At 43.6% G+C, this 22,435-nt stretch overlaps 12 protein-coding genes across 12 annotated transcripts; 7 read left to right on the top strand and 5 right to left on the bottom strand.

Annotated features, from left to right (window-relative positions):
- Positions 1-1,246: 1,246 nt before the first annotated feature.
- Positions 1,247-2,869, top strand: BYT42DRAFT_28818 (uncharacterized protein). The gene is made up of 7 exons (XM_051562872.1): positions 1,247-1,509; positions 1,601-1,678; positions 1,750-2,019; positions 2,102-2,190; positions 2,262-2,363; positions 2,428-2,486; positions 2,560-2,869. The coding sequence occupies exons 1-7, from the start codon at positions 1,386-1,388 to the stop codon at positions 2,651-2,653; spliced, it is 816 nt and encodes a 271-aa protein (XP_051428587.1). The 5' UTR covers positions 1,247-1,385; the 3' UTR covers positions 2,654-2,869.
- Position 2,870: 1 nt separating this feature from the next.
- On the bottom strand, positions 2,871-4,800 carry BYT42DRAFT_28691 (uncharacterized protein). The gene is made up of 10 exons (XM_051562865.1): positions 4,492-4,800; positions 4,316-4,384; positions 4,207-4,250; positions 4,060-4,148; positions 3,943-3,996; positions 3,855-3,877; positions 3,723-3,748; positions 3,502-3,658; positions 3,246-3,444; positions 2,871-3,179 (listed from the first exon to the last, which is right to left on the bottom strand). The coding sequence occupies exons 1-10, from the start codon at positions 4,607-4,609 to the stop codon at positions 3,113-3,115; spliced, it is 846 nt and encodes a 281-aa protein (XP_051428586.1). The 5' UTR covers positions 4,610-4,800; the 3' UTR covers positions 2,871-3,112.
- Positions 4,801-4,995: 195 nt separating this feature from the next.
- BYT42DRAFT_553146 (PA26 p53-induced protein-domain-containing protein) lies at positions 4,996-7,739 on the bottom strand. The gene is made up of 5 exons (XM_051566452.1): positions 7,453-7,739; positions 6,974-7,383; positions 6,457-6,906; positions 5,415-6,322; positions 4,996-5,331 (listed from the first exon to the last, which is right to left on the bottom strand). The coding sequence occupies exons 1-5, from the start codon at positions 7,505-7,507 to the stop codon at positions 5,013-5,015; spliced, it is 2,142 nt and encodes a 713-aa protein (XP_051428585.1). The 5' UTR covers positions 7,508-7,739; the 3' UTR covers positions 4,996-5,012.
- BYT42DRAFT_553143 (uncharacterized protein) lies at positions 7,621-8,021 on the top strand. Its single transcript, XM_051566451.1, has 2 exons — positions 7,621-7,667; positions 7,730-8,021. The coding sequence occupies exon 2, from the start codon at positions 7,759-7,761 to the stop codon at positions 7,957-7,959; it is 201 nt and encodes a 66-aa protein (XP_051428584.1). The 5' UTR covers positions 7,621-7,667; positions 7,730-7,758; the 3' UTR covers positions 7,960-8,021.
- A 774-nt stretch (positions 8,022-8,795) lies between these two features.
- On the top strand, positions 8,796-9,194 carry BYT42DRAFT_488054 (small nuclear ribonucleoprotein F; the record flags this gene model as incomplete). Its single annotated transcript, XM_051563849.1, has 3 exons — positions 8,796-8,921; positions 9,013-9,077; positions 9,140-9,194. Coding segments are annotated over 3 exons (246 nt in total), but the record flags the coding sequence as incomplete, so codon positions are not given.
- Positions 9,195-9,328: 134 nt separating this feature from the next.
- Positions 9,329-10,276, bottom strand: BYT42DRAFT_542222 (uncharacterized protein; the record flags this gene model as incomplete). The annotated part of the gene is made up of 1 exon (XM_051565608.1): positions 9,329-10,276. One exon carries the CDS (start codon positions 10,274-10,276, stop codon positions 9,329-9,331), a length of 948 nt encoding a protein of 315 aa, XP_051428582.1.
- Positions 10,277-10,547: 271 nt separating this feature from the next.
- Positions 10,548-11,763, bottom strand: BYT42DRAFT_553139 (uncharacterized protein). The gene is made up of 4 exons (XM_051566450.1): positions 11,622-11,763; positions 11,285-11,549; positions 11,075-11,219; positions 10,548-11,004 (listed from the first exon to the last, which is right to left on the bottom strand). The coding sequence occupies exons 1-4, from the start codon at positions 11,731-11,733 to the stop codon at positions 10,726-10,728; spliced, it is 801 nt and encodes a 266-aa protein (XP_051428581.1). The 5' UTR covers positions 11,734-11,763; the 3' UTR covers positions 10,548-10,725.
- A 1,387-nt stretch (positions 11,764-13,150) lies between these two features.
- Positions 13,151-15,102, top strand: BYT42DRAFT_525476 (RuvB-like 1). The gene is made up of 6 exons (XM_051565334.1): positions 13,151-13,393; positions 13,479-13,940; positions 14,014-14,163; positions 14,237-14,392; positions 14,484-14,590; positions 14,662-15,102. The coding sequence occupies exons 1-6, from the start codon at positions 13,232-13,234 to the stop codon at positions 15,014-15,016; spliced, it is 1,392 nt and encodes a 463-aa protein (XP_051428580.1). The 5' UTR covers positions 13,151-13,231; the 3' UTR covers positions 15,017-15,102.
- Position 15,103: 1 nt separating this feature from the next.
- On the bottom strand, positions 15,104-16,384 carry BYT42DRAFT_553136 (uncharacterized protein). Its single transcript, XM_051566449.1, has 3 exons — positions 15,754-16,384; positions 15,591-15,686; positions 15,104-15,505 (listed from the first exon to the last, which is right to left on the bottom strand). Exons 1-3 carry the CDS (start codon positions 16,321-16,323, stop codon positions 15,230-15,232), a joined length of 942 nt encoding a protein of 313 aa, XP_051428579.1. The 5' UTR covers positions 16,324-16,384; the 3' UTR covers positions 15,104-15,229.
- Positions 16,385-16,523: 139 nt separating this feature from the next.
- Positions 16,524-19,479, top strand: BYT42DRAFT_591515 (Sec1-like protein; the record flags this gene model as incomplete). The annotated part of the gene is made up of 13 exons (XM_051570546.1): positions 16,524-16,616; positions 16,854-16,965; positions 17,067-17,257; positions 17,320-17,424; positions 17,488-17,704; positions 17,773-18,017; positions 18,088-18,142; positions 18,241-18,315; positions 18,393-18,559; positions 18,638-19,094; positions 19,155-19,256; positions 19,324-19,395; positions 19,427-19,479. 13 exons carry the CDS (start codon positions 16,524-16,526, stop codon positions 19,477-19,479), a joined length of 1,944 nt encoding a protein of 647 aa, XP_051428578.1.
- Positions 19,480-19,925: 446 nt separating this feature from the next.
- On the top strand, positions 19,926-20,484 carry BYT42DRAFT_28544 (uncharacterized protein). The gene has a single exon (XM_051562858.1). The coding sequence runs from the start codon at positions 20,043-20,045 to the stop codon at positions 20,376-20,378; it is 336 nt and encodes a 111-aa protein (XP_051428577.1). The 5' UTR covers positions 19,926-20,042; the 3' UTR covers positions 20,379-20,484.
- Positions 20,485-20,574: 90 nt separating this feature from the next.
- On the top strand, positions 20,575-20,796 carry BYT42DRAFT_466298 (uncharacterized protein; the record flags this gene model as incomplete). The annotated part of the gene is made up of 1 exon (XM_051563511.1): positions 20,575-20,796. A coding segment is annotated over one exon (222 nt), but the record flags the coding sequence as incomplete, so codon positions are not given.
- Between the last annotated feature and the right edge of the window lie 1,639 nt (positions 20,797-22,435).

Raw genomic sequence — 22,435 nt, 5'->3', positions numbered from 1 at the left:
GATGTCCCCCACACGCTACTTATCAGATTTTTCTCAAAAATCAGGACCGCCTCATACTTGATTTGTTGCTGAACTCGAAAAAAAAAACTTGGCCTTCTTTTTCCAGCTAACGTTGCCGACCACTTCGTATCAAGGGCAGCGCTCGAAAATACGCTGAGTTACATCCGCTACAGAGCCTCGGGTAAAAAAGAGGCCAGTAGATATTGACGCTTGTTCCAATAATACAAAAGTGGTTTAACGATTGTGTACTATCCCTTTCGGTAGGACAACAGCGTATCCACCGGATCATTGTTGCCGGGGATATTTGCCGACGTTATGCTATTTCTAATCGCAACAAATAGGAGAATACCAATTATACATGTCATTGACGGAAAACAAGCACATGTGAATACAATAGCAAGCGCATAGAAGCATGTAATATATGAAAAAGAGATTGGATCATCTCTAATCCATTTCAATAAATGAATAAAGAATGAGCGAATTAGAATGACGGATGCAGGTGCGAAATATACAGTAAGATCAGATAAACATGTGAAAAATGGATACCCGTGCCTATGTTATTGTAGCCAGGGGATGGCACTGGGTTAAGTGATCAATCTCGTCCGAATGCGCGCTTTCCATTTGGGGCAAGTCGACTTTTCATTCTGTCCTCGTGGACCAGCCACCAAGGCCAAACGTTCCTCTTGCGAGTCCTGAATTGAACATTTTCTTACACATCATTGTCGCTTCCACAATTTGTTTGAATCCGACGGCGAAAATTTATCAAACAACGCTGCCATTCATCTCGATACTCATTATAAAGGTTTGGAAATACCCGGTTGAAAAGATGACTTTTTATTTTCTCACTGCGGATGGACAGATGCAATCTTTATTACTGTCATTATCCTCAATTGTTCGTTTATGACGAAATTATCGAAGAAGGAACATGATTAGTGTCCCTGTCAGCCGTCGTTTATAAGAAAAACAATGGCTTGTTTGAGATTTTAAGACACCAAAATGTTAACTAAAGAGTTGCATGTTGACTATAATGTCAACTCAATTTATGGTTGATACGGCATGGGTATGACTATAGGATAATACGACCGATAAACTGACGGTTAAGCTATCGTACATCGTATTCCACATGTATACCGCATGTCATTTCTGTATTAATTGAGCCAAATAATAAGATGATATCACGTGTGATGTAGTGTAAACAAAGGGATGATAACCAAAGACCGGTAGCCTAGAGATAAAAAGTGGCACCGTCAGATTTGATATTTGACGTTTCCAATTTTCTGGTCCAAGCAAAAAAAGCGAAAAGATTCCCAAGTTCAGTCACAGCCGATCGTTGCTCTTTTTTCTCCTCTTCCCGCTCTTCTTTTTTTTAGTTCTATGCTATAGCCATGTCCAGTCCCAAAGTGATGGCAACCACTCTGAATTCAGAGCATAAACGGTCGCAATCCCTCTCTGGTCAATTCGACGAAGAATACGCATTTCCAAAACATCTCATACCGGAAGTCTTGTCTGGTAACTATACCCTCCCCTTCTCCCCCAAGTTTTGGCCACCCAAGTCATTGCTGTTATTCTAATCAACAGACCATTTCACTCAATGATAAAGACGACTCCAAAATCCCTCTTGTCATTGTTGCATGTGGCTCATATTCACCCATCACCTATCTGCACTTGCGAATGTTTGGTAAATAGTTATTCTAATGACGGGGATTTCAACGAAAAAAAGCGAAGGGGGTACTGAACAATTGGAATTAGAAATGGCCAAGGACCACTTCATGGAGAAGAACGAGTACGAACTGTTGGCGGGTTATTATTCACCTGTATCGGATGCCTATATGAAGGAAGGGTTGGCAAAAGCAAAGGATCGAGTAAAAATGTGCCAATTGGCAGTGGAAAGCACGTCCGACTGGTTAATGGTCGATTCATGGGAATCACGGCAATGCAGCTATCAACGAACAGCCGTCGTATTGGATCATTTTGACGAACATTTGAATCAAATTAACGGCGGCATTGCCACCAAATCAGGTAATGCGCAAAACAGGCAACGATCCGAACTTGGGTGGCGCAAAATGAAGGGTGTGACTCATCATTTTTACGCTTGATTAAGGTGAAAGGCGGAAAATCAAAATCATGCTGTTGGCAGGTGGCGATCTGATAGCTTCGTTTGGTCATCCTGGCGTTTGGACACCTAACGATGTAAGTTCGACTAGCTTCGACTAGAACTGAATGCATATCTGATGGAAATGGGCCACAAAAAAATCGGTTAGCTTCATCACATCGTGGGCCGTTACGGATGTGTGATTATCGAACGCACAGGCACGGACGTGTACGGATTTTTATTATCGCATGATATCCTTTATCAACATCGAGTAAGTCGCGCGGAGATCGGGATCTTGTGAGGGCCATGAGATACTCAGCAATGAATTCTATTAGATGAATGTCATTGTCATCAAACAGCTGATTCATAATGATATTAGCTCCACAAAAATAAGGCAAGTTGAAAATACTGCATTGATTTGATTTGCAAGCGAATAGGACAGAATGACTAAACGATGAACTGCACAGACTTTTTGTCAAGCGCGGAATGTCAATCAAGTATCTTCTTCCGAATCCTGTCATCGACTACATTTATGAACATAGACTGTATTTACCATCCTAGGCACCCTTTTTTTTTTCATGTAATTCTTTTTGTTATATTTATCCTGATGAGTTATCTCGTCCTTTTTTATATAATGCTCGCTATTATCCTCTATCGCTTTAGATTGCCCTAGACTGCCATCCTTATTCAGTAGTGAAAGAATCGCACACATGGCATTTTCTATTCAGTTGCTGGCCTTGCTCACCACTTTTTCAAGCAACTAGAGATAACTGCTGTAGATTTTGAATCTGTTGCGCAAAGCTCTATTGTTGACATGGTTTTAATTTTTTTTTATATGGTATACCACCTACAAGCGATCGAGATGATCTCATGGGCCAATTTGGATAAGGGAAGAAAAGTAAAAAGACAACGGCGATAATAATAATAAAAACGTAGTAATAACAAAAAAAAAATGGCATAAAACGGCATACACGTCAGACGTCAAGTACCAACACCATGAGTCATGAGGCAAGCGTCACACTAATCAATGTAGAAGGGATGCGAGTAGAATTCGCATGGTTCGGTATGCTGTGTAACACCTTCCAGTCTAATAAAGATGAAGGAGGAAGGTCAGTCATTTCGCCGAGTGATTTATTAGTGCTGCTCGTCTTACTTGTAGTAATAAGCAAACCCTTTTCCTTTGGCTTTGTCACCAGGAGCCGAATGGAGTTTGTCCTTGACGTTAAACATGTGCTGCACGGTTTCCTTGCCTTGCCACGAGTTTTGAATCTTGGTAGGTTGGCGAGTTTCAAGATCGATTCGGTACAGATCCAAGTTATTGTAGGTTTCTACGTGAGAGGACGGGTCGCGCTCTGAGAAATTGAAATGAGTCGTGTTATCCATAATTCTCCAGAGCCTGAGACACTTACTGACTTGGACGGGGAACATTTGGTTTCTCTGAACATGTTCTCCCAAGGCCGGTTTTGTAATTTCGATACCAAAGCAGCCTCGGTCAATATTGCTGTCCATGTTATTCAACTGAGTCATTTCTTCATTCGTATGCGTGCCGGAAGTTACTTTGAACACCTAGATATAATCTTATGTCAATAACATGAAATATTTACTGTGATGACACTGACGCAAAACTCACCTTGGATCTCAGCGTACAATCGGGACCTGAGGAATCGAATGGGTTAGCGCTGAATAGCCCTGACTAGCTAGCAAATAACGATCCTTTTTTTCTTTTTTTATATGCATGATATTCTGAAAATAAAATCCTTACCAGCTTGGTTATGAACCCAGACTCTGAAAGACAAAAGATCAACTCGTCAGATTTTATAAGAAATACAGGATGATGGGCGCATGCTCACCTGAATTCAAACTGGGAAGGAAGGTTCACACCTGGGGCTTTGGTGATGTCGACACTAAAATAATAACAAGTTTAGACAATTCTTCTGGTTATTTTTTTCACACGGGATGACGAGTACTTTAGTGTAGCTTGAGTTTTCAGTTCATAGTTGCCCTTCCAAGGCGTGCCGAGGTATCGAGGATTTCCATTTTCGTCAATGGCAAAAATCTGATCAAAGTGCGGGGGTTGAGTATCCATCTCATCATGGTTTCATTTTTCACCTTACATCGACACCATTCACCACTTTGGCTTCAGCGTTTTCCACTCGTGCTAACATATAGATAAAATAAACCGAATCAGTCACCGTTGGTCTTGGTGCTTTTGAAACAACTTACTGACGGTCACGGAAACTTGTTGAGGGTTGCCAAACACTTGCCCTTGGGTAGGACCGGCCAGGTCAATACCTAATTAATAGACCAAGTCATGGTGATGGAGACATCAAATTAATATCTGATAATTATCATGTTTCCGAAGAAGGGAACCAAGGTGAAGAAAAGAAAAGATAGGTTACCGCCGCAGAACCTTTTTGTCGCAGCATCAATTTCATCCTGAAGTTGATCAGCTCCGACGAACGAGCGAGAGGCGGAGAACAAAGTGAGAGCACCAAAAGCAATAAAAGACAATCTCATGGTGTGTGCTGAATGGTTGACAAAGTTGGATGAAGAAGAGGGAAAAAAAAAGATAGGAGGCGAACAAGACGTACTAAAAGATGTATTCTCCAACCCCAGAATATAAACAATACAGAACCGACTCGGGTAACTGTTATATCCTATTTTTATCCAACATAGATTCCCCCGAAAAAAAGCCTCCTTGCTTTTTGGCTGTTGTTGTTGTTGATTTTTTTTTCGTACCCAAGGAGACCCACCATTGGAATGTTAATGGCTTCCATACTCCGCATAGAGTTTACAACAATGTCACAGCAAGAATGCTTTTATTTCTCTCATTTTTTTACCGCTTCTTTTTTTTTCCTCTCTCTCTCTTGTTTTGTCATTGTCGTTTATGACTTTTTTTTTTTTTTTTTTTTTTTTTTTTTTACAATACTTGCTCTATCAGGGCCAGAGCGTAACAGATCAATGCTTGCTTTTTGGCCGAGGCGATTAGGAGAATCATATGACATTTTTCTTCGGCGCGAAGTGGCAGTCCCATGTTGTTCCAATCAAACGCGCCTAGTTGATGGGGGAAACAGCACGCCCTTTTGATGTAATCCTTGCTACGATCGTTCAAATACGCCGCAAAGTCTTCATAATTATAGTCTTCCTTGATCACGCCCAACAACCGCTGCGTATAATACCATATGGCGTGCCGCAACGGCGTGGTGTCAATAGCAGCATCGGTCATATGGAGAAATAGACTGGTCAAAAAAAATTAGTTACGGTCAATGATATTCTGAAACCGACACGTTCAAAATGTTTGAGGCCATCTTTTTAACTGTACCTCCAATCCGTGATGCTGAGAGCTTCGGTGAATTCATCATCTAGGTCATCGCCAACACCGGGTAGAAATTGATTGACAATATCGCATCCATGGTCTTCCCAGCAATAGACGCCCAGCATGAACGGATCATATTGTTCTTTTACTTGTTCGAAATCTTGTCGTTGGATATCCTTGTCGGCCACAGGATCCGCAAAACGAGACAAATCTTCATAGGCTGGGTATCGGACCGGTTCGTTCTCATTGGCATCGGTGTCGTGGCCTTTGTCACTGAAACCTGTCCAGGGTGTATCGTGCTTCCAGGTGAAATTCGGACAAGATTTTGGGGACGAGAGAGACGATGTGTACGATTGCAATTTGGTAATCAAATCGGCTCCTCGCTTTTTCACCAAATCTTCGTTCTCGTCTTGGTCTTCAAACAAAAGAATCGAACTGTCATGCCAGCCCGTGGCACTGGATGCGGCGCGGATTGCTTCTTGCTCTTCTTCAACCATCAGAGTCAACGTTTGATCCAGTTCTCGTTCAATGCCTTCACATGGGTATACATCCAATATACTGTTGCCTGCAACCGTATATCCACCTCGCATGTCGACTTCCGGCGCGATACCACACCCAAGAACAAACGTACTTAACCCTAGCACCGTCGCCATGACAAGGATTGCTTGCACTAGTTCGCCTTTAGACCAGGCATCTTGACGCGGAGATCCTGGCATGCCACCGATAAGCGTTACGATATCTTGAAGCCGCAACCGCCACGGTTGCCGAGCCATTTTCAGCAATATTAGGGAGATGCGTTGCAATTTGACGGGACAATGATGAATGCCTTTCAACCATTTCGCATTGCCTTGCGCCTGAAGAAACTCGAGCTTCAATAACGACACCAGATATTGACATCCATGTTCCGCTGCTGCCTGTGACCAAGAAAAATAAAATAAAACGACCATCAATTTTTTACACGTTCAACAACCCACTTCTTCCTCTTTTTCATGCGCCCATTCATGTCAAGAAGAGGGAGGTTTTTGGAGAAGAAAAAAAAGTAATGTACCATGATGCCTAAATATATTTTCCATGTTGGTGGGAGGGGTCCCGTCGAGGATTTGAGGATTTCTGTGTACGTGAGATGATATATTTCATAAAATGTAGGGAAAAATGCCATTACACGAAACACGTTGGTGATGCGTCCTTCTTCTAGAAACAGCCTTACAAACATTTGTCGAATATAGTCGTCCGTGGGACGACCCCCCGTGGTTCGCCCATCGTCGCAAGTGGTGGTGTCGGTTGCAGGGGAAACTAGGCACGGTTCCCGTGGTTCCGTATCACTCACGGTCCAACTGATTTCGTGTGACCATGACGACCGTTGAAAATTGGAGGGGCGTGGGTACGACATGATTGCACTATCGCAGGGAGTTGATTCCAATGAAAAAATATCTTTCAACGAGATAAAGTATGATGGCGAATGGTGAGCTGGTCGCGGCACCGGGACCGTACTAGCTTCCTATATTTTGATCTGTCAGTTTTTGGTAGCCAAGGGTAAAACGATGACCAGGAAAAAAAACCCTTACAGAGACCGTTTGTAAAAAATGGCTGAGGGTGTGCCGTACATCGGCAAAGGGACATGTTTTCGATAGGCGTAGAATGGTCAGCAAGAAATGCTGCAACTGGTCGTCGGCATTATCTGCTTCCAACTTTGATTCCAAGGCTTGAACGGAAAATTCGTCTTCCGGCGACAGCGGCGGAGACGAACAAGCGGGATCAAAGGTGGCGCGAGCCTCGGAAGAGAAGTAAAAGGGTGAAAACAAGAATTTTCGACACGGCGAAAACGGGGCTCGCGCAATATGCAGATAGGATTGCGCTACTTCGATAATCCGGTCCAGGGCGACTTCCCGTTCTTCGTCCGACACCGTTTGCAGAGGTTTAAACAGAGCAATCCGCAGTCGAAATGACTGCAACTGACGTGCTCGAGTATCACGGGCTAAAGAAAAACCAAAAATCCTAGTTAAGTGTCAGAAGACCAAGGATGATCTCGTGATAAAGTGTTTACCGAGTTCTTCTTCCAATGTGGGGGACAATGTAGAATGAGGTAGATCTGCTTCCATGACACAGCGATGGCCAGACTATAAGGGAAACAAGAAAGCAGCACAATAAAAAACACTTGAAATGACGAGATTTCAACTGAAAAGAAGTTGGTGGAATAAAGTATATTAACGAGTTTTGGAAGGTGGGGTTTTCTCGGTGCCTCGACAAAAAGGGAAGAACCTGAAAGAGATCGAAAAAGCATGAAGTGAAAAATTTACAGGCGGCTCTTCAAAAAATCTCACCAGAATCATGCACCGGCTTTTTTTTTGCCATGCTCCACCTTTTTGGAGCCATCTTGATAGAAACAAAAGAAAAGGGAATAAAAAGGGACCATCTGCAGTCGCTAATATCAGCAAACAAAACCGAGTCAAGGGGCGCCAATTGTCATGACGATAACAAGTTGATGATCCTTGTTTTTTTGGAGTTTGCATTATGCTTCTCCTCTTGTATCTCTCTCGCTGCTGTTTTATGATGAATAAAAAATGACATCATGCCAATTGAACACATTCGCAAGTTTCAATAAACATAGTGTCGAGTGTCAGGACAGAAAGAATGGGTCTCACTCTCACTTTGCATCGAATGTCTTGGCGCAATGACGTTTTTTATGTTTGTCGTGGCACGGTGTGTTGTTGGGTAGCCACTGTTAGCATTCAGATTCCCAATCACGTTCAACGAACAAGCAGACTTTTTTTCATTTTAGGAAGTTTTCGTACCCATGATCCTCATATCTTGTCTGGCCCGAGTTCCTGTTATTTTTTTTACGGGTCCTCCATTACCCGATCCCCTTGCTCGAGTTCTCTTTTTTGACTAGGTGCTGTACCCTCTCTTCTATGTATGGAAAAGATATGACACAGACGAGTAATCGGGTCGTGGCTCGGATGCACGATGAAAGATGAGCAATAATTGCTTGTTCGCTGCAGTATGACACTACCCGATGGCGTTATTTATAGGATGGCTTTTTCGTAATACGTGGATGTCTGTTTTCCTCGGCATTTCCTTTTGGAAAAAGTATAAAACCTAATTCGATGCCTTTTTTGTATGGTATTCGATTGGATGCAACATAACTTGGATCAGAGCTTGAAGCAAAATGGAAGTTTTGGTCTTGAGAGAGCGGCAAGCGCGGCCGGTGTGACTGCGACTTCAAATAATCGGGCCGTCAACGGCGGGCTGACGCATTTTTCTGGGTTCTGGCTGCTTTGTTCCGCTTCATCCACCATGTCGGCCGTAAGTAGGAGTCGACATGATCGCTGTCAAAGATTACATAGAAATAACGCCGATTGACGTGGGTTTCTTTTTTCTTTGGTCTAGTTTGTTCCTGTTAATCCCAAGCCGTTTCTGAATGAGCTTACGGGCAAACCGGTGATTGTGAAACTTAAATGGGGAGGAGAATACAAAGGCTACCTTGTCTCTGTCGATGCTTACATGAACTTTCAGGTAAAAAAAAGAAAAAGTGGCTATTAGGCTGATGTATGGACTGCAATTGGCGTTTTACTAAGATATTTATCGATGGACATTGCTAAACTAGCTGGCCAACACCGAGGAATTTCAGGAGGGCGTCTCTGTAGGCACATTGGGTGAAGTGCTGATTAGGTAAGTGCCTCGATGCGCACATAAAAAAAATGCATGATCAAGTTGACTGATGTGGTTAATAGATGTAATAATGTACTTTATATTCGAGGGGTGGATGAAGATACGGATATGAAATAACATCATGGGTGATTTTTGCCTTGCCGCGCAACAACCGTGATGCTTTTGATTGTAAGAAATTGTAAATAAATAAGACATGACCAAAAAGGAAGGGAAAGAGAAAACGAGAGACACAGATCGATATGAAGAACGATTTAGGATGGCTTTTCGACGGTTTCTACCTTTTTCTGTTGTCTGGGTGGAAGAATGGAGTTTTGGATCAGTTTGGACCAGATGGCCCATTGGATGCGCAACGAGGTCGGAACCCACACGCTTGATTTATCTTTGGTCTGAATAGGCCATGATCGCAGACAACGGAGCTGCCGTTGAACGCCAACCATGGGACTTTCCAGCATCACTTCGTATAGAGCAAGCTGCCAAGACTCGCCCCTCTGTATCCAATCGCGCACATTGATCAACGAAGACGCCAGATCACGGATCTGTTTCATGGTACTGTGAGGGATCGATCGTAAAACGTTGTACGCGAGATGCAATCGATCCATGGAACTAATGTCGAGAGTGTGGCACTGCGATTTCATTTGTCGTTCAATGTTGGTGGCTAAAAAGGAGTAGGCCGGATCCAATCGGACGCAAATCACGAGCGAACTCGTGGGACGATGGACCATGCTGTAGCCTCGAAAAGACGGTGCGGTTAGCCGGGATTGTAATTGCCGAATTTGTTGATCCACGCAGTCGACAAAGGCATCGACGGTATCCCATTTGGTGGCAAAGTCCATGCCACGATTGATGTGGACTCGGCCTAGAATAGACACGTGTGGTTTGGTGTTGTGGGCTTGATTCGGACCAAATCGGCTGAACGATTGGTCTTGAAACGTTTGCAGTGACCGGCCCAGGGAACAGGTTTCTGTCGGCTCGAGATAGAGGGTGAAGGTGCGTCGAGTCTCGCGTAGACGGTGAGGTGATGGCGCGCCATACTTTGTTTTCAGATTAAAAGGATCCAAGTGAAAATCGCTGAAATTCGACACAAGTGCCGCTGCTGATGTCGCTGACGTACTAAGACTTCGTGTCAATGGAGAGCTATTGTCGGTAGAAGTATTATCGGATAACCAAGCATCCGACGCGTCCACATGGCTCTGTGTCATTGGACCGAAAAGGAGGGTAGGGTAATGACTAGTGAAGGACTAGGAAGGGCAGAGGAAAAACAAGGGAAAAAAAACGTGGGCTCCTTTTAATTGCTCTATCATCATACGCTAAAAAAAACCGATTTTGGTTGCTTTCAATTCACCGCCCTTCAAACCTGAAATCTCTCTTTTTAGTTCTCTCTTTTTTCTTTGGTTTTTTCTTGGCACTGGCGCCTTTTCTCTTCATTATATTCTGTAGCATACTTCATTGGCATGATTCATAGATTAGGTTGGCTATTGGATGTCAGCCTCACTTTTGTTTTTCTTTTTTTATTACAAAGGAAGCAAACTGACACATTCCTAATGAACCTGTTCTGATTTTTTTGCCACGGTGACACAAGTTTTCAATCTCAATGATGAACGCATGTGGACAAGAACCTGGAAAGCATAAGGAACAAAAAAGGCCGTTTTTATCGGGCGGCCGTGGCATGTTCCTTTTGGTCTCCTTTACCGACGTAAGCTTTGGCTTTGGCATAAGCTTCATTCATGGTTTCCGTGGCCGCGGCCTGGGTTCTGTGGACAGATTCGCGTATCAGAGTTTCACCTTGCTGAATTCGCGCTTCCACCAGGTCTTTGTTGGTGATGTACAGACGAGGAAAGATGAACGCTGACACAATAAAGATAATAGCAATGATACGACTCGACACATTGACCGCTAAACACCACGTCCAATAGAAAATTACCAACCACTAGTTTGTAAAAAAAGAAGACATCGTTGTCAACGAATACAGACAATCGCTAGATCCGTTTCTCGTTTACCTTTACGGTGGACATGGTATCTTCCACGAGCACGATTCTTGTAATACCACGAACAATGGTTTCGGCCAATTCAACAGCAATGGTACTGACGTGCACGATATTCTTGCGGTCAAAACCACTCAACAGTCGCTGACCCAAAAGCCCACTGTGGACGTATTTTTATCTCACATGTTAGTAAGAGAAATGATCCAATGCCTCGGTGTCACTTACCCGTAGGGATGGGAAACTGTTTCCTTGTCACTAAACACTTTTTGAGTTTCCATAAAACATGTCACATAGACAAGGTTGACAGCCGTAATCACTGTCAAGGCTGCTGTCAACATGCGCAGTACCGAGAAAGTTCGGGTTAAGAACAGAAATCCGACACTCGATATCAAGATGGCCGCCGAACGTAGAGGTCGTTTCCATTGTAAAATATCTAGGATCTCGGTTTCAATTCGCTTGGTCACCTCATTTCGCTGCTGTGCCGTGATTTCTAAAATTCAATCCAAGCAATCAGTGAGCTTGAAACGAAGCTGAAAGGTTGTTTTATAAAAACTATTTGTACCGTATGAATAATTATCGAGTTCCTCTGAAGGCACCTGATCAGGCGACTCTTTGGCTTCCGGCGAAGCATCGGAACCTTGAGCACGTTTACGCAAAGTACTTGCCTCACTCATGATTTTGCAATAGGAAAAAGAGAAAGAAAGCAATAAACAAAAAAAAGTTGTACGCCGCAATCGAGGCGGTAATATATAAGAAAAAAAAAAAATTCTGAAAGTTTTTTACACCCTTGTATTGAACAGCTCAATTCATGCATCCTATCAAATAAATGGCTTCCGCACCAATGACCGCCCGATAATCATATACACGCTCAATGAAGTATCCCGCATTCATTAATCTTCATCCCACAACAAGAAGCCCTCCGAATAAAGCAACGGAAGAGCGGCAAAAGAAAAACCATCCAGACTTTTGCCGAAAAGCAGCCAAAGTTGATCCAAGTTGCTTAAATAGCCGAACAAATTGCCAAATCCATGAACTACAAATAATATCGATTTACTCATAAATCGTTATGGAATCGTTCCTTTCTATCTAAATCGGATGGAGGTCGCAATAGCAAAGGTCACTAGGTATATTTTCACAAGGCTGTTAGGAAATGCACCAGCTAAAGATCGTCAAACGTTGTGTGAGAAGCTTATAATAACAATTTTGCAGAAAAGTGTCCACTTACTTGAACGTAGAGTGAATGGCAGTGATGAGTAGTAATGCACAGAGGTTACGCCAACGCCTTCAAATCAAGCAAAGTCCCCGTACCAACCGCCGAGAAGACATATATCAGATGATATAATTGCCCAATACCTGAACATTGCTCATGCCGTATCCCACGAATTACCATCTTCATAACATAAAAAAGGTATATAATGTGCTTAGTGGAGACACATTTATGCTACTCTTATATGACATGACCTTCAATTGCTCGGGTCCAACGTCATGAATATAGTGTATAGACTAACAAAAGCTTGCATCAGATGGCATTGAGAGGCGTAACTTCACCACGGTTTGAGGTATACAGCACAAGAGAAAAAGAGTTGGCGACAGTACTTAAACAATGGTTGTTGCCATCCGTAATCTACCTCTATAGAAGTGTATGCCCATAACCCAGCAATATCATACACTGCAACTTGCTCGGGTTGCTATTCCCATAACAAAACTTACGTGTACATCAAGCTTAGAACAACAGGCAAACAAACAGACTTTATTTCCGTCTCTAGGTTTCAACTTTATAAAGATAATCCATAAAACCACACCGGTAGTCTATTGTGAAACAGATCCAATCACCGGATACCTTGGTTGTGAAAGCCAGGACCTAGCTGGTAGCAATGCTTGTTGGTATTGCAACCTGTTATACACAGAAGCTTTAGTTCCTTCTTTTATTCTCCCATTGTTTGCCTGTTTTTTCCTTGTTGATAAAGGGAGCCTTGTTTGATGACAGAAGCAAGATAATCAATTTTTGGTACTAGGCCATGGACCGCAGCCATTTGAAAGGCAAGAAAAAAACGCAGTCCGACGGCACGCCGAATTTTTTTCTTTCTTTTTCTGCTGTGTGTGGGTTGTGTTTTGTGCCACTCTGCAGAGTATACCAACCTTCCATTTTCCGAACGAGAAAAAAAAAGTACAATGTCGACGTCAAGCAACAATATGAGAATCGAGCAAGTGAAATCCAACACGCGTGAACAGCGTGTGGCTGCGCATTCTCACATTAAAGGTCTCGGTCTTCGTGATGACGGATCCGCAGAACCGATCATGGCCGGTTTTGTTGGACAAGAAAACGCGAGAGAGGTAAATTCAACTTTGTCAACATTTGCTTCCTTGTTTCCCTTCTATATGCTGGACCAGTGTCTTAATTCATTACGGTGATTGCTAGGCAAGCGGCGTGGTGGTGGAATTGATCAAATCCAAGAAAATGGCTGGACGTGCACTGCTGTTTGCCGGTGCCCCTGGTACAGGTAAAACGGCGATTGCCATGGCCATTTCGCAGGAGTTGGGTCCCAAGGTTCCATTTCGACCTATTGTCGGTTCCGAAGTGTACTCGTCGGAAATCAAGAAAACCGAAGTGCTCATGGAGAACTTCCGACGGGCTATCGGCTTACGTATCAAAGAGACAAAGGAAGTGTACGAAGGCGAAGTCACCGAATTAACACCCGAGGAAACCGAAAATCCTTTGGGCGGCTACGGAAAAACCATCTCTCACGTTATCATTGGATTGAAGACAGTCAAAGGTGTTAAGCAACTGAAGCTCGATCCCAGCATTTACGAATCCATTCAGAAAGAAAGAGTCAGTGTCGGTGACGTTATTTATATCGAAGCAAATACAGGCGCGGTCAAGGTAAATCATTTAATATAGTTGGAAGATTTGTCCATGCAATCGGCTGACGCGGATAAATGGGGCTTTTTTTTAGCGTGTGGGTCGTTCCGACGCGTATGCTACGGAATTTGATTTGGAAGCAGAAGAATACGTACCATTGCCTAAAGGCGATGTTCACAAAAAGAAGGAAATCATTCAAGACGTTACACTCCATGATTTGGATGTCGCCAATGCCAGACCTCAGGTGAGTTCCAACCCCTCCTCAGCCCAATGCAAGATGGGAAAAACTAAACAAGGTTACATCAATGATCGTGTAGGGTGGACAAGATATCATGTCCATGATGGGACAACTGTTGAAACCAAAAAAGACGGAAATTACCGATAAACTGAGGAAGGAAATCAACAAGGTGGTGAACAAATACATTGATCAAGGCATTGCAGAATTAGTGCCTGGTGTTCTCTTTATTGATGAAGTAAGTTAAAATCGAGTGGTGGGACGATGAGTTGGAGGCAAAAAAATCAAGTATGGATGAGCTTATCCTCGGTTTGATTTTTTCTTTTTAGGTCCACATGCTGGATATCGAATGCTTCACTTACTTAAATCGAGCTTTGGAATCTCCCTTGTCTCCCATTGTTATTTTCGCCACTAACCGAGGCATGTGTACTATTCGGTACGTCTGAAGAATTGTCGGTATTTTTCAGAGTTGAAATATTTATGATATGGGTCATTTTGTTTTATTAGTGGTACGGAAGATATCGTGTCGCCTCACGGTGTTCCTGTGGATCTGTTGGATCGTCTCCTTATTATCCGTACATTGCCATACACCATTGACGAGATTAAAGTGATTGTCAATATCCGAGCAAAGACCGAGAATTTAGCCATTGAAGATCCCGCGGTCGATCATATTGCGGATTGCGGTGTCAACACCTCCCTTCGATACGCCGTTCAGCTTTTGACCCCCGCCAGTATTTTATCCCAAATCAACGGCCACAACGCCATTACCTTGGACGACGTAAAAGAAGTCGACGATCTCTTTTTCGACGCCAAAAAATCGGCCAAATACTTGACCGAACAAGAAGCTCAATTCATCATTTAGAATCCCTGATCCTGGATCCAACCAATAAAAATATATGCAAAAACTTTGTACAGACAACAAAAGAAAAGAAGCATTCAGTAAAAATGGAATATGTGTCCAGATTGAAAGGAAAAAAGAAGGTGAGAAATCAGTGTCTATTCATCTCTATGTCTAGTCAAATGCTTTATATACAGTGGAGGTATCCATGTTTTTATGCGTGTCGGTGAATGTTGATTATTTTTCGTTGTATTCAAAGAGGTGGGTAAATGCTTCACCACATCCACGCTCATTCAGCCAATCCTGTAGCATACTTAAACTGTTGTGATTGCCGAAATTGCCATGGATATCAAACATGACTTCTTTCATGTCTGGAAATCGCCGTAAACGATCCATTTCCTCTTTGCCAACGCATTCTTGCTCTTCGCGCCATCTTAGCGTCATTTTGCGGTGCGAGGCAGGGATGTCGGCCCACGATTTGGTTTTGATATCGTTGATAAAGGTCACTACGTTCTGTGCATACATCAAGATGAGTCCATAAAGGACATTGCCTCCAGGCATCCTAGCGTGAATGAACAATAATAATAAGCTTTCGTACCTTTTCTGTTCCTTCCAGACAAAGACATCCGGGTTTGCCGGGACACAGAAAGCCGGTGACTCCGTAACTGGGAGCCCAGTCGACAATATGCCCTCGCTGCCAGATGAAAAAAAGAAAGTTTTAGCATCTACCGGGTCTCCAATCTTGAATTCGTGTAAGGTACCTTTTCGCGAGTATAAATCATGGGGAACCAGATCCATTGACGAACGAAGTGAAGAGGGGTTGTATCGTTGTCATCAGCCTCTGCATTTTCTTGTTCTAGCTGGGTGCACCAGGCCACAGCCAAAGGCACCGCACTCTGCTGCACGTACTCGATGGCTTCGAGCAGCTGGGTGCCTCGGTCGTCGTCGTCGGTCAAAGCGTGCTCTTGCACATAGCAATCCGCTTGACGAGTCAACGATTGATGAGACTCGCGGGACAGCCATTCGTTAGAAGCAAACGGTATGCCGATCCGGAACTCGCGCTTATTCAGGGACAGAATGCACGATATTGTCAGCTTTATATCCTTGTCAGAGTCCGTTTCCAGTGACAGTCGAATATGAAACGCTGTCGTTTCTGGAAGCTGATTGATGTCGGCTTGATCCCAGGTGCCTTGTTCTTCGTAGGTTTGTAACTGTTCATACAATGCTTGATCGTCCACGGTTCGAAACGAAAACTCGTCAAAGTACATGGATCGCAACAACTCAATTATATTGAGTGTTTCGCATACTGTTTCCATCGTACCCAGTGTCATTTGATCTTTCAGGAACCTGGGGAAAATCAAGCGGGCCTTCGACGTCACTTGGGGGGCACCGAAACTGGCCAGCGCGGTCCGAATCGAAGTGATACTGAAATTGGAACAACGCGCAGGTTCTTTTTTCAGCGTCTCTCAGCGTTCGTGCAGCTTTTGTATTTCCACACGTTACCCAAAAACCAACACTTGTCATTGTACTCATGAACTCTGCTGCCCATCTCGGAAATACCGCTCTCAACGTGGCGAAGCTTCGCGAGGTCGCAAGGAAGGAATTACCCGAGATACTAGACAAAGTAGGTCCCCAAGCATAAAACTCAAAAAGGGTTCACGCCCCGAAATGAATGAGCATCGATTAAACAAACTGTTTCAACGAAAAGGTGCGAGGCAAGAAAGGCCTTGTCCTCGATCCTCAACTAACTGGACCTTTGAGTCTTATTGCGGAATTCACCCTTCTCAAGGTAAATAATAACGCCCACAAACGATACGAAACAGAAGCGTCAGGGAACTGAGAATGGTCGGTACTCCACTAGGACCATGGTGTCGAGAAAATATACCACCTAGATTCCGATACGCTCGACACAGACTGCTCAGGCCTTATCTACATTTGCCGTCCCAAACTCAAATACATGCGGTATATTGCAAGTAAGTGCAACCCCATTTGTCCAAGGAACGAGTGACGAGGCTGCATGGTTTGAGGACTGATGAGGATGATGAAAAAGATCACGTCAAAAAGATATCGCAAGCCTCGGGACAACGAGTGGATGTGTGGCTTTTTTTCGTCCCACAGCGAACGATGATTTGTGAACGAGTACTGGAAGAAGAAGGCGTCAAGGGCGATATCACCATTGGCGATTATGCCTTGGACTGGATTCCCTATGAAGACGACTTGATCTCCATGGAACTCGATCCAAGCGTGTGGAAAGAAATTTATCTGGTAAGCTGCCCACTTTGTGCCGACTACTTTTTTACACGGTGACTGATGGTGGTTGACTGTAGGATGGCGACTTGACGTCAATCTACTATTCGGCAAAAGCACTGATGCGATTGCAGAGTATTTACGGCTTATTCCCCAAAATCATCGGCAAAGGTGATGCGGCCAAGGTAAAAAGCGCAGTGAAAACCAGGATATGGAGGATATGAACTTATACGGGAATGATTATGCAGCAATTGGCCGATATGCTGTTACGCATGCGACGAGAACAGACGGTTGTCGATGAAGTGTCCGCGTTTACCTCTGCGCGATCGCCTTCACTTTTGAATACCATTTCAAATCATATTGATCAATTTATCATTATTGATCGCAATGTCGATGTATTAACACCGCTCTGTACGGAACTCACTTATGAAGGATTGATCGACGAGATTATCGGCATCAAACATTGTAAGTCAACGAGGAGGCAGAACCGAGGTGTTGGTAGTGAAAAGGAAAGATTTAATGTGTGAGTATAGGTTTGGTCGAACTGGATGCGTCGCTTGTGAATCCATCGCAACCGCAGACTACAGGTGGCAAACCCAACGTTTCCACAGCAACTCCTACACCGATCACACCAGGTACGGCGGGTCAGCCCGGCAAAAAGAAGAAGTATGTGCTGAATTCGTCGGACAAACTATTCAACCAATTGCGCGATCAAAACTTTGCGGTGGTTGGTGGCATGTTGAATAAAATCGCCAAAAGGATTAATGAGAATTACGAGGTAAACTGCGATGGCTGGATGTGGATGAAGCAACAGGTCCTAATGACCTATCGATGCCCTCCGACACAAGGAACGACATCATGCCAAGACAGTAGCTCAAATCCGCGACTTTGTCGGTCGACTGGGTGAATTACAACAAGAACATCAATCGCTCCGTATCCGTAAGTCGCCCTGGGCATGGACATGAAAGAGATTCAATCAGCTGATGGAAAATTGTCATTAGATACTGGTATCGCAGAACAAATCATGGAACATACGATTACAGAAGAGTTTAATCGAATTTTGGAAGTACAACAAAGTAAGGGCGTCCATCCTCATCCATCCTAAGCGTAAGGAACTTGATGAGTTTAATCCATTATTGGTCACGTTGGATAGATGTGGTGGCGGGAATTGACGGAGCAAAGGAACCGGAATATATTGAAGAAATGATCAACAAGCAGAAACCACTCATCCAAGTTCTCCGACTACTGTGCCTCATGTCCCTAGCCCAAGGCGGCCTGAAAGCCAAACTGTACGATCAGTTCCAACGCGACATTGTGCAGGTGAGTGCGCGGCCAAAGAATGTTGAATAAGATCGTGCAAGGCGGAAAAGAGTGACTTGTTTCTCTTTCTTTCCACAGACCTATGGTTACGAACACATTACCACATTACAACGACTAGAAAAATTGGGATTGCTGACGCGAAGAACGAGTTCCACGCCATCACGAAGCGCGTTTGCACAAAGCCGACGACTGCTACGGTTGATCGTGGATGATGTTGATGAATTTAATCCAAACGATATCTCCTACGTGTATTCAGGCTATGCACCGCTCAGTGTGCGACTCATTCAATGTGCTTTGAAGAAGATTGGAAACACATCCGTCAACAGCGGTGTGAGTACCGCGAGTTTACTGAGCTACATGGGAGGAGGAAGCAGTGCCAATTTCAACAGCGATAAAGGGCCCAATCCTAAATCTCAGGGCAACGGCTGGCGCGGTTATGAAGACATTCTAAAACAACTGCCCGGCAAATCCTTTGAAATTCAACAAACCGTCGAATACGGCCCTGAAACGAATGCCGCCCTGGCACGCGCCAGACGTATGTTTTTTCACAGGTTGTTAGTACAAACCATCTTTCAAACTAATTTTTTTATTGTAGGCCACGGACTGCAGCACGGCAAGACGACGATTATTTTCTTCCTGGGCGGATGTACTCACACCGAAGTTTCTGCCATACGGCTGTTGGCGCAACATGATGAAGGTAAAAGAACAATCGATGACGATGGTGTGGTTCAAAGACTGACGATTTTTATTTATTTATTTGTTAGGGCGTGATTATTTAATTGCAACAACGCAAATGATCAATGGCAACACGTTTCTTGAACCGGTGCTTCAGGGCAGTAAACGGGCGTCTACAGCAAATGTGAATAGCGGCAACGCAGGGATGTAGGCATCTGCGTGATATCAGGCTTTTCAGAAAGTAAAATCACTGATTTTCTATTTGATGTCGTGCATTGGTATTCATGGATGATGTCAATTGATTCAAAATAAAGACGCATTCACGTGCTAGTAATTATCCCATAAACAAGTAAAGAGGATGAGAAAAACGTGAACATATCTTGAGCAAAACATGAGCAAGTCAGAAACATGAACAAACTATGAACAAGCCAGCAAAAAAACATGAGCAAGACATGAGCAAAAAAACAAAAAACGTTTACTGGCTGGTTCATGTTTTGCTCATGCTTTTTGCTGGCTTGTTCATAGTTTGTTCATAGTTTGTTCATAGTTTGTTCATGGTTTGTTCATGTTTCTGACTTGTTCATTTTTTATTATTTCTCCTTCCGCTAAATACGTTGATAAATGTCCAATAAAGAAAGGATATAAAAACGAGCATGACCATCTGTGAAGCCAATAAAAAAAAGGAAGCATGAACAAAAAATGGTAAGCAGAAATATTTTCCACTCTCCCGTCCAAATATGGCCGTAACCTTGCAATACCGGTATAGGGATCGTCATTTGATGCGCTTGGTGTTGTTTTCAAAGAAGTAATGATTGATGATTCTGGTGCTGAAATCGATATGGCGACGTTATCGACGAAGAAAATTTTGGTCCATGGAACAACCTATCCGATGGCGACGACTATCTTCGGGAAGAGCAGATGGAGGAGGGCTACGCTTGAGAACCTTCCTCTTGCCGAAAACCGGTGGTTCGTACAGGGTCACGATGTTTCAACGAAGTTCCATGACTACCGCCAAGCGTGTATTCTTGCATCTCGTACGACTGAATTTGCGATCGAAACCCACTTCAACGAACTTTTGGCCATGTCTGGTGTCCTGAGTTTGCAGCGCCGGGGCGGCTATGAAGATTTGCCGGCTCCTTGTTGACAGCTGGGCGCAACGAAACACTGGCCAGATATAGGCGCGACTCATTCCAGCCGCATATTAGGTCCGCACTTCAGCCGATTGTCCAACAGTTCGTGCATGATAATATCACAGAAGCATGTGCCAGGATCGAACTACTATCACTTTGCGAGCCGGTCCTGATTCCTTCGCCACGAGATTTCACTGACCAACAGAATACGAATCTGCGGTTATCATGGCAGTTGTATCGTTATTACTGTATCTATACGACTGCCACATGAAACCGCTCTCCGAAGCATATTTGGTATCCAGCTGTATCCATCCGTTCATGCAGGGTCTTTTATCAGCAAAGAAGCCCGCGAAATTGGCACACTGCTTGAAGATAGTCCCGGGTGAGTTTGACGAAGCTGTCGATCGAACCAATTACAAGAGTGACGTATATGCTTCATGTGGATACCGGTTATCCTACACAAATGCGAATGGAGAGGTCAAAAAGCACAGCAACGTTTTACGCACCCTGCTCGTCAAGGATTTTTATCGGTTGTGCATGTTTAGCAAAGAAACAATCGATCGTTACAATTTGCGAAATGTCCTTCCTTCCAAAGTCACAGACAACTCGGTGATGTTCTTTACGATGCTACTGGCCTGATCTGGTCACACAAGGTGGACAACATCCAAGGACCTCGGCAAGTGGACGAATGCTTCCTGATGACAGTGGAGAAAAATCCCTTGGTGTTTCCCAACGAAGACCTGCCATCCTTGTTGAGCCCCGAAGGTTCCGCATCTGAGTTGTTTACCCATGAATCAGTATTGGAATTTCAAAATTTATACACTGTAGCAGAATTGGCTCGGTTGAGCATGCCAACTTTAATGGAGTGAGAGAACTTATAGAATAAAAGAGACAATAAGAATCCTTTGAGACCGTTGAATATCTTTATTTCGATTTTTGTGATTTGCCTACAGTATTTATACTCTTAATCTTGTGTCGCAATTGATAGTTATCAGTGAGCGGTTCTCGCTTATAAAGTATATCTGCAAGGAGCCATGTACTGTGATGTACAGCGTTACTCTTATGATTGATCTATCTCGGTGATGAGGAGTGATGGACGAAAAAGCTTATTCAGCAATAAGGAGTTATGGATGAAGAGGCTCAATCGATGTTTTAATGGAGAAGCTCACTCAGAATGGAAACACGTCTAATTCCCGATCTTTCCTGTTTGGCAACACCAATTAGGATGGATAATACGACAAGTATGGATATACCACACCAACGAAGAAAATAGATCTCCTGGATATGATGAGCATGTGGACAACCTACTTTTGTTTGCGTTCTTGTACCGGTACCATTGCGTGGTTACCGAAGATGTGACATCCCGGCGCACCTAGGAAACATTTGACTCTGGACAACTCTTGACTCCTGAACGTTGACTGAATGCTAAATCTGTTCTGAATTTTCCCCATCCCCGTCATCCCACCTGTGGTGAACTTTTTTTATCGTGTGTTTGCTTTTGTTGGATTTTTTTTATTTGCATAGATATTTTTTCCTTCATTGGGGATAGGTAGTTTTCTATTTTTGATTGGCTTGCTCATGATTTTCTGCTCATGCCTTTTTACTGACTTGCCCGATCTTTTTTAGGGGTTGATCATGGTTCTACTGACCGATGTTTTTACTTACTGGCTTGCTTAAATTTTTTATTGGCTTTGCTCATGGCCGTTTTTTATCCTGATTTTTTTATTGGTTGGTTCATGACTGATTTTTATTCCTCATTGTTTTGAGGCTGGATTGACAAATTTACCTTTCTGGTAATGGACTTCACTGCACAGAGACACACCTCTTAACGCTGACACCACCCTGGATACGGTCATAATTCTTTTGCAGCACCTGCCAGCCAACATCGGTGTCATACTCCATTTCTGCGGATTGAAAAGCCCCAGTGATAATTTGCTGGACTTTGTCTCCATTTCTCAAAGGTCATATGCAAGGAAGGTAGAAGACTGATTTTCCATAAAGGCGCTCTTCTTGGAGGAGCACATCATGGTATTGGCAGAGTTGTATTGGACCGCTTCCTTCATAAGAGTCG

The sequence above is a fragment of the Radiomyces spectabilis genome (genome assembly GCF_025331425.1).
Source record: "Radiomyces spectabilis strain NRRL 2753 chromosome Unknown BYT42scaffold_1, whole genome shotgun sequence".
Taxonomy (NCBI): domain Eukaryota; kingdom Fungi; phylum Mucoromycota; class Mucoromycetes; order Mucorales; family Radiomycetaceae; genus Radiomyces; species Radiomyces spectabilis.
The sequence above is the reverse complement of the archived record's forward strand: the minus strand, read 5'-3'. Positions and strand labels throughout refer to the sequence as shown.

Bases quoted from the DNA above. Each gene is read 5' to 3' on its own strand.
- BYT42DRAFT_553143 (XM_051566451.1), top strand. From the start codon at position 7,759: ATGCTCCACCTTTTTGGAGCCATCTTGATAGAAACAAAAGAAAAGGGA.
- BYT42DRAFT_525476 (XM_051565334.1), top strand. From the start codon at position 13,232: ATGTCGACGTCAAGCAACAATATGAGAATCGAGCAAGTGAAATCCAAC. The intron at 14,164-14,236 runs GTGAGTTCCAAC...ATGATCGTGTAG, and splicing joins TCGCCAATGCCAGACCTCAG to GGTGGACAAGATATCATGTC. The intron at 14,591-14,661 runs GTACGTCTGAAG...TTGTTTTATTAG, and splicing joins CGAGGCATGTGTACTATTCG to TGGTACGGAAGATATCGTGT.
- BYT42DRAFT_28544 (XM_051562858.1), top strand. From the start codon at position 20,043: ATGATTGATGATTCTGGTGCTGAAATCGATATGGCGACGTTATCGACG.
- BYT42DRAFT_28818 (XM_051562872.1), top strand. From the start codon at position 1,386: ATGTCCAGTCCCAAAGTGATGGCAACCACTCTGAATTCAGAGCATAAA. The intron at 1,510-1,600 runs GTAACTATACCC...TCAATGATAAAG, and splicing joins CATACCGGAAGTCTTGTCTG to ACGACTCCAAAATCCCTCTT. The intron at 2,191-2,261 runs GTAAGTTCGACT...AAAATCGGTTAG, and splicing joins GCGTTTGGACACCTAACGAT to CTTCATCACATCGTGGGCCG.
- BYT42DRAFT_553139 (XM_051566450.1), bottom strand. From the start codon at position 11,733: ATGAGTGAGGCAAGTACTTTGCGTAAACGTGCTCAAGGTTCCGATGCT. The intron at 11,550-11,621 runs GTACAAATAGTT...ATTGAATTTTAG, and splicing joins ACTCGATAATTATTCATACG to AAATCACGGCACAGCAGCGA. The intron at 11,005-11,074 runs GTAAACGAGAAA...TTTACAAACTAG, and splicing joins ATACCATGTCCACCGTAAAG to TGGTTGGTAATTTTCTATTG.
- BYT42DRAFT_553146 (XM_051566452.1), bottom strand. From the start codon at position 7,507: ATGGAAGCAGATCTACCTCATTCTACATTGTCCCCCACATTGGAAGAA. The intron at 6,323-6,456 runs GTACATTACTTT...TCTTGGTCACAG, and splicing joins AAATATATTTAGGCATCATG to GCAGCAGCGGAACATGGATG. The intron at 5,332-5,414 runs GTACAGTTAAAA...TTTTTTGACCAG, and splicing joins CTCAGCATCACGGATTGGAG to TCTATTTCTCCATATGACCG.
- BYT42DRAFT_28691 (XM_051562865.1), bottom strand. From the start codon at position 4,609: ATGAGATTGTCTTTTATTGCTTTTGGTGCTCTCACTTTGTTCTCCGCC. The intron at 3,997-4,059 runs GTACTCGTCATC...TTATTATTTTAG, and splicing joins AAAACTCAAGCTACACTAAA to TGTCGACATCACCAAAGCCC. The intron at 3,659-3,722 runs GTGAGTTTTGCG...GATTATATCTAG, and splicing joins ATTGTACGCTGAGATCCAAG to GTGTTCAAAGTAACTTCCGG.
- BYT42DRAFT_553136 (XM_051566449.1), bottom strand. From the start codon at position 16,323: ATGACACTGGGTACGATGGAAACAGTATGCGAAACACTCAATATAATT. The intron at 15,687-15,753 runs GTACCTTACACG...TTCATCTGGCAG, and splicing joins TGATTTATACTCGCGAAAAG to CGAGGGCATATTGTCGACTG. The intron at 15,506-15,590 runs GTACGAAAGCTT...ATGTATGCACAG, and splicing joins GTCTGGAAGGAACAGAAAAG to AACGTAGTGACCTTTATCAA.